Below are 8,558 nucleotides of genomic sequence, written 5' to 3'. Positions count from 1 at the left end.
GGCGAAGCTGGTTGATCTCAACTTCAATGGCCTCTCCTTCACTTGGAAAGGTACTAGAAATTGAGAACTAGTGGAGGGGAGGTTAGATAAGGGGCTTATCAATCAGTTACGGCAGGTTTCTTGGCCGTATACTATGGTCACACACGGTACTATTTTGGGTTCAGACCATTGCCCTATTATCATCTTGTGATCCCGGCGAACTGCTGGTCAAAAGTTATTCCACTTCGAAGCTTTTTGGGCTAAGGATAAAGAATGCAAAAGGTTGGTGAAAGCTTGCTGGGACCGTCCTTGCAGTAGCGATGCGTTTGATCGATGGCAAAAACAAATCAATGATTGTCAATCTCAACTCATTACTTAGAGTAGAAGGAAATTCAAAATGAGGGAACAAGAAATTGCGGAGCTTATGTCCCAGCTTGGGGAGCTTCAAAAAGATTGGGGAGCACATATTGATAAGATTCATGAGAAGACAAAGTTGATTGATAGGTTATCGGCACAAGAGGAAAGCTTTTGGCAACAAAGGTCAAGGGTTAAATGGCTTCGTAAAAGAGATGCTAACACCAAGTTTTTCCATCAATCCACCATGCAACGGTAGAGGAGAAATCATGTGATGAAACTTAAAAAGGAGGATGGCAATTGGGTGGAGCATCTGAATCGAGTGAGGAAGCTAATAGATGACTATTTTCTAAATCTCTTCACCTTTGCAGGGAGAAGGGAGTGGGGACCAATATTGGAGTGTGTAACTCCGTCGGTTGCCGGCAGCATGAATAAGTCCTTGATGTCTTCAATCTCGGATGTGGAAATTAAAGAAGCAACGCTGCAAATGGGCAGTCTCAAGGCTCCGGGACCTGATGGCTTCCAAGGTGTGTTCTATCATTCTTTTTGGGAGAGTATTAGGGAGGAGGTTAATGCTCTGGTTCGGATGCTGGAATTTGGGGAGGTTAATCCTCGCCGACTCAACGCAACTCATATTGTGCTTATTCCGAAAGTTCAAAATCCAAAATATGTTTCCTAGTTCCGACTGATTAGCTTATGTAATTATTCTTATAAGATCTTGGCTAAGGTTTTGGCTTCACTATGACATGACGTGTGTGAACTGCAAAAAATGTTCAATACTTGAACTTTACTAAATATGTATAAAGAGTTGAATTACTCTTAATATCATTATATAATTGTATGTTGGAGAATAGATTATTACAAATGAAAATATAACGAAATAATATACAACTTAGATGTAAGAATTTCACTACTAATATCACTGAAACTTTTGTAAAATTCAATACAATAAATGGTTGAAATAATATTGATGATGTTGATTAATCATAATAAACCTAAAAATTTATCAAATTGTGACAAAACCTCAACTTTCCTCTTCATTAAGAGTTGGACTTGTTTCGTGAATTGGTTTTATTGTTCATGTACTCACCTTGTACACGAGAGAGTGAAGCAGAATATGAAAACCTCTACGGAATGGGGATAGAGAATATCAAAAAGCAAAAGAAGAAGAGTCAGCTTTCTGCTTTCTGCTTTCTGCTTTCATGCATCATCTTTATTAGCCATATTCTTTTGCTTTGCTGATGCTTTTTCAGCCACCTCTAACAGTAGATCTGAACTCCATATTAATATGGTGAATGAGATTTAAAGACGCCCCCAGTGACCAGTCAGATATATTTCCCCACAATATCGCCCTTTATTTACATATTAAGTAATTCTAGATAGACTAATTTTTTTTAACTAAATTTACAAATTTTGTGATATGTAACCAATAACGTTAATTGAAACTTAATCATACAATCATCAACAATCACACCATATTATTTATAAAATTTAATGATTTCCGTAGCATTATTCTTACACAATAAAATGTAATGGTTTCCTAGCATTATCCTTACACATTAGAATGCATGCAACTCTGGCCCCGGCCCCTGCTTAATAATTTGTTTTCTTCTCCCATAGTACATATAAAAATAAATAATGCATTTCCATGCATGAAGATAAGGTCCTCACATGACATTAAGTAGACCATCTCCATGGCACCTACTTAATTACTACAACTACTTCTAGACAGAGACAAAATCGCAATCGATCAGTGATCACTGCGTACTATATATAGCGGCTGCAACTGCAAGTCTGCAAGCAAGACAAAAGATAGGTAGCCAGAGAAACGATTAGAGATTTATAGATGTTGTCACAGCTGTGGTCGTTGCTGGGGCTGCTGACAGTCCTCCAGAATGTGCTGCCTTCCCAGCTGCTCTCCCTCCTCCACTCCCTATACGAGTCCCTCCAAGACATGCTCAGCCCCTACTCCTACTTCGACGTCCCCGAGTTCAACGGCTACTGCGGCGTCCACCTCAATCACCTCTACCGCCACGTCAACCTCTACCTCAACTCCCTCGTCAACGCCAACGCCTCTGCCAGTTCTGCCACCTCCTCCTCCTCCTCATTCAATTCCCGCCTCACCCTCTCCCGCTCCAACTCTTCCAACCGCATCTCCTTCACCGTCGCCCCGAACCACTCCGTCCACGACTCCTTCCGCGGCCTCACCCTCTCCTGGACCCACCACGTCGACACCGTCCAAGACTCCCTTGAAGAGAAGCGCTCCTTCGTCCTCAAGCTCCCCAAGCGCCACCGCCACGCCCTCCTCCAGCCTTACCTCCACCATCTCACCGCACGTGCCGAGGAATTCGAGCGCGTCTCTCGTGAGAGGCGGCTCTTCACCAACAACGGCCACGCCTCCTACGAGTCCGGCTGGGTCTCCGTCCCCTTCCGTCACCCCTCCACCTTCGAAACCCTCGCTCTCGAACCCCAACTCAAGAACCAGCTTACCGGAGACCTCACGGCGTTTGCCGAGGGCAAAGAGTTTTACCACAGGGTGGGACGCGCGTGGAAGCGGGGTTACCTTCTGTACGGCCCTCCCGGTTCAGGCAAGTCGAGCTTGATCGCTGCCATGGCCAACTACCTGTGCTACGACGTCTACGACCTCGAGCTCACCAAGGTTTCTGACAACTCGGAGCTGCGAGCTCTGCTTATACAGACCACCAACCGCTCCATCGTAGTCATAGAAGACATAGACTGCTCCCTCGATCTGACGGCTGACAGGCAGCAGCAAATGATCTCGAATTCAACTTCCAAGACTAGGCTGAGATCATCGAGGAAGCAGGCTCAGCAGAAGCAGGACGACGACGAGCAAAACGGCGGAGGGAGAGTGACGCTGTCGGGGTTGCTCAACTTCACGGACGGCCTCTGGTCTTGTTGCGGAGATGAACGCATCATAGTGTTCACCACCAACCATAGGGACAATGTGGACCCGGCGCTGCTGCGCTGCGGACGCATGGACGTCCACGTCAGCCTCGGCACCTGCGGTCCCCACGCGTTCCGGCAGCTGGCAAAGAACTACTTGGGGCTCGATGCCCACCCGCTCTTCGAGGCAGCGGACGGGTGCGTGAGGTCGGGCGGGGTACTCACGCCGGCCCAGGTGGGAGAGATTCTGCTCAGGAACAGAGGGGATGCTGACGTGGCAATGAAGGAGGTGGTGTTGGCGATGCAGGCCAGAATCAACTTGGGTGTTGATGGGGGAAGCCGAGATCAACTACCGGAGCTTTACTCATCGTGTGATGATCAGACGGTGAGGATGAGGTCATCGTCACCGGAGAGCGTGCTGGTGGGAGTGGGTGGTGGGTCACCGGAAAATTGGGTGACGTCGTCACCGCGGGGGATGGGGAGGAAGAAGAAGGCGGCTGCTGGAGCTGAAGCTGAAGGGGATCAGAGCAGCCAGAGGATGAAGATGAAATTGTTAGTGAGGCTTAGGTCTTTGACCAAGTCCGACTCCGGAAGGAGGGGAGTCTGACCCTCCGCACCTTTCATAACTCCATCATTTGTTAATTAATTAATTATCTAGTAAATTAGTTTTTTTTTTTTTTTTGGTATAGATTTGTTATATTAGAGGGTTGATGGGATTTAAACTCATGTCATCGTGTAAGAGCAACACTAAAATTTGATGAAGTTTAGAAAAATGTCTTATACAAGATTAAAATTTGATTCTAGTCCCTAAACTCTAATTAATGTCAGTATATGCTTTCAATGTCTTCCTTTTTTTATAATATGTTTAGGTACAGACATTTCGCTACACTAATTTAGCATAATATTTAGGTACGGACATTTCGGTACATTTATTTAATATAATATGTTTGGGTACGGACTTTTCGTTTACACTTATGTTGACACACCCCGACCCGAATGGACTCCAAATCGAGTTATGCTGGGCAATACCAGGAGGGTGACGAAGCCATAAAGTGTAGTCATGTGGAAAATGCCAGTAAATTTAAACCTAAAAGTGCCAAAATGGAAGAATGCATAAGTGAGCATGAATGAACCCAATTCACATATGATGTCAGAGCATAAGTAAAGTACAATAAAGGTAGGATAAAAATTATACCGTTGAAGGTAATCACCTATACCAAAGTTTGTCAAGAATCCTCGTCGACACAAAAGCTCAGCCACTAAAACCTGGAGGGGCGAAAAACAAGGTGAGTGGGCCTAAAAATAAAGTTTTGTAAAAACCTTTTTGAAAACATAATAACCCCTTGCTGTAAAACAATTATAGTTTCCAAATATAACATACTACGTATAGTATGAAAATACTTACTGTAAACGATAATATCTCGAGCATACAACATTTTACAACATCTCCAAAATAAACACATAATAATCCGGTAATCACAACAAATCGCATAATTGAATGTCAAATCGAGTGTTCATCAACGTATGCTGACATACGAGTTCATGCAAAGATATTCTAACATGAATAGGACTAAGTGTAACAATGATTTACACTCTAGCACTGCAATCACGTGAAGACTGGCACTATGCGCATCACGTACGAGTCTTAATTGCCTATAGCAATCTAGGACATGATTGGCACCTACAATGGATCCAAAGTGAGTGTGCAATGCGATGTAAACATACACATGAAGCCTGGCTAAAACATCTCATATTAATACGCATACATGTGCATCCCGCAAGATTTAGAATAATTTCATAATTTTCACCATTTCGACAATTCTTATAACGTCAATTTAATTATGCCATTACATGGAAAAGACATTATTAATATATGTATGGCAACTCAAATAATATATATACACACACTTTATGAAAGAAAAAACCCACTCACAGATTCGAAATGAATTAAAACATTTCAATTTGAAGAAATTGACGGCATATTCGAAATCAACACGTCGAAACATGCTAAGAAGGGTCACAGGCAAATTTTGTAAAAGTCAACGATCAACCCTAAAAAGTCAACCGAGACGCCCCAGTAGTCAACTACGTTAAAACTTTGGAAATTCACTAAATGGATGTCAAAAACAGACTCAGGGTGTCGAAATTAGCCTAGGAGGGTTTTCAAGAAAAATTTTAAAAAAGTCAAAGCAAGGAATATTTCAGGAATATTCCAAATCCATTAGGAAGTGGGCCAGGTCGGATCCTAGTTTAGGATTAATAGGCTAAAAGATTGGGTCGGCCCATGGATCAAGCTTTGGGCTTTTCTTTTTTTAAATCGGGCCGAGTCAACCCGATTGCAAGTTGCCAGATTCGGCCGGAAACTGGGCAGCGAACCAGAGCTTTGTTCAAGCTCAAAACTCAACCATTTTCAATGAAATAAAAGTCAAAATGAAGTTCGTGAACTAAAGGTTCAAAATATACCAATGTGGGATGGAGCCGTGGCCGGAGTTAACCGGAAATGGCCTGCAAAACCTTGGAATCTCGCCGGAAAAACTAGGGAAAACATCCCCTCATGATTTATGTCCTTAAATCCTACAAACACAGGCCTATATCTTCAAAATCTTTCACAAACAACTAGAAAGGACGAGAGAGGGGGATTCCCAAGGCCTACCTTGGTCGGAAAAATCATGAAATCTCGCCAGGAAGTATAGCGATGGTGGCTGCCATTGCTGCATATGTGCATCGAGCACAGTATCAAATATATACTCTAACATCAGATTTTTATTAAATTTTAATCTTCTTAAAGGATTACAGTTCAATAACCCCTTTATTTTATTTTTATTAACTATTAGAGCTGTTAATTAGTGATGTTATATTTTGGGTGTATGTTGCAATTCCGGTTGTAGGCTTCTAGCAGCTAGCAATTAATAGTAATATACATGCAATAGGAATTAGTTGTGAATTTGACTTGGAGTAGTGAAGTGACCACTAGAAACATTCGTCGGAAAATAAATAAATATGACATGTAAGGTAAAACCGGAATGGGAACTACTGGTGTGAAGTGAAGTTCAGAGATTAGGGGAAGTCTCAGAGTAGTGCTTTAGTGCGGCGAGAACCCATTATGAGACTTCATCTATTATATACTCAAATTTGGAAAACAAACAGCAACGCCACTACTCAATTCTCATCTATGAAAACCTTGTTAGTAACTACATCACACCCACCACGTACTACTACAATTCTAGTGATATTAAAAAATAGAAACAAAAAAAAAAAAAAAAAAAAAAAAAAAACAAAAAAAAGGAAAGAGATCTACTCTCTTTATTTTTTTTAATAGTTAAAAATTGTGTAATAGATAAAATCCTATTAAGAAGATAAAAATCACCATTAGGGATGTGGTTACTTTCCCAATTTGTACAAGTATTTTTGTTTTACTCATGATTCTTCTTCAATCTTGTAACTTGTAAGTGAGAGGTCTTAAATTCGATTCTTATTAAAGGTGATTTCGAACTACATTATTACTAGCACATTCTCACCCTTAGTATTAATAATATCGTTTGTAAAAAATAAAAAAAATAAAAAAATAAAAAAAATAAACTACAACACACCCAAATACGGATAATGCTATACAATAATACTATAGGAGCATAGCTTTAGTAAAACTATTATTGTAAAAAATTAAGCATGATATTAATTAACCGAAAGGCTCCTCCTCCTCCCACTCCCCCTCCCCTCCTTAGATCCAATATCAAAGTGATGATATATGTGGCTAACCCAGCCCAGTGAAGTAATTGAGTCCTGGCCTAATATGAAGGCCCATAAGATAGAGGGCCCGCTCATCCATTTTGCGTATAAGATAGAATAGAATGAACCAACAACCGTAAGTCTTTGTTTTGCGTCTTTTTAGACCAATTTTCAAATCAAACAAAACGGGGAGGTAATTTACAATGTTACACTTAAATGGTGTTGGTGTTTGGTGTTTGGTGTGGAGAGTGCATTTTTGCTCACCACTATTTATTTGATGTATGTTTATCATTCTATTTATTATATGTTTAAATTTTAAGATTTCTGATTATCCATTACACAAATCTTAAAATTCAAACTCAGTGGCAAATAAGATGTTGAGCAGAACACTCTCTTGGTGTGGGTGCCAAATTGCCAAGTTGTCAAATTGGCAGTTGGTGGAAGAGCAACGTGTTGCATTGTGTGTCATCATGCATGAGTCCATCCCATCTACAGCACTTCTACCTACCAGGACCTGTACCACTGCCAGTCTACCACCACCACCGCTTCATCTAAAACCGAAAGCTATTACAGATTTTTTTTAATGTAATCAGCATAAGGAATGGTATATCATATGTTATTATATAAATAATGAAATATATGTATTATAAAGTTAACAACTTAAAAAAGTAAAATTATTGATCATTTACATAAAAACATATGATATACCGTCAATATTCTCATCACAATAAAAAATTTCTCGAAAACTTTCCCTTCCCTTGATCCTTTCCATCACCAAAGTGTTATTCGATTATTATTCCACCCCACGACACATGACAATTATTCTGCTTGCCAAGACATTTTACTTGCTTTCTAAATAATAATGGCTACTTTGTGTACATTTATTTATTATTTATTTATGCACACACAGTAACTGCACATGGCAGGTGCCACTCCACCAATTTTGAGAAATTTTTAGTTGGGACGGAAACATAGATGGTATATTACGTGTTTTTATGTAAATGGTGAAAGTTTTATTTTTTAAGTTATTAACTTTTTAACACACATATCTCACTATTGATAGAGAGACATGACGTACCATCCCGTATGACAGTCACACTGATTATTATATAAATAATAAGAGATGTGTATTAAAAAAATTAATAACTTAAAAAAATAAAATTTTTTATCACTTATATAAAAACATATGATGTACCATCAGTATTCCTATCATAATAAAAAATTTCTCAAAAACTTTCCCTTCCCTTATCCTTTCCATCACCAAAATGTTATTCGATTATTATTCCACTCCACGACACATGACAATTATTCTGCTTGCCAAGACATTTTACTTGCTTTCTAAATAATAATGGCTACTTTGTGTACATTTATTTATTATTTATTTAAGCACACACAGTAACTGCACGTGGCATGTGCCACTCTACCAATGTCAGTCTTGAGAAATTTTTAATTGTTACGTGTTTTTATGTAAATAATAAAAAAAATTATTTTTTTAAGTTATTAACTTTTTAACACATATATCCCACCATTGATATAACGATACGTGATGTAGCATCCGTATGACACTCGTATTCAAAAATCTCTCGTCAATCACC

General features: G+C 39.8%; 1 protein-coding gene across 1 annotated transcript; it reads left to right on the top strand.

Moving 5' to 3' along the window:
* The first annotated feature begins 1,845 nt into the window (after positions 1-1,845).
* On the top strand, positions 1,846-4,017 carry LOC137748903 (AAA-ATPase At4g30250-like). The gene has a single exon (XM_068489096.1). The coding sequence runs from the start codon at positions 2,180-2,182 to the stop codon at positions 3,842-3,844; it is 1,665 nt and encodes a 554-aa protein (XP_068345197.1). The 5' UTR covers positions 1,846-2,179; the 3' UTR covers positions 3,845-4,017.
* The last annotated feature ends 4,541 nt before the right edge of the window (positions 4,018-8,558 follow it).

This window comes from Pyrus communis, chromosome 10 (assembly GCF_963583255.1).
Source record: "Pyrus communis chromosome 10, drPyrComm1.1, whole genome shotgun sequence".
In the NCBI taxonomy this organism is placed as follows: Eukaryota; Viridiplantae; Streptophyta; class Magnoliopsida; order Rosales; family Rosaceae; genus Pyrus; species Pyrus communis.
The sequence above is the reverse complement of the archived record's forward strand: the minus strand, read 5'-3'. Positions and strand labels throughout refer to the sequence as shown.

Excerpts from the sequence above, each read along its gene's own strand:
- LOC137748903 (XM_068489096.1), top strand. The coding sequence starts at position 2,180 with ATGTTGTCACAGCTGTGGTCGTTGCTGGGGCTGCTGACAGTCCTCCAG.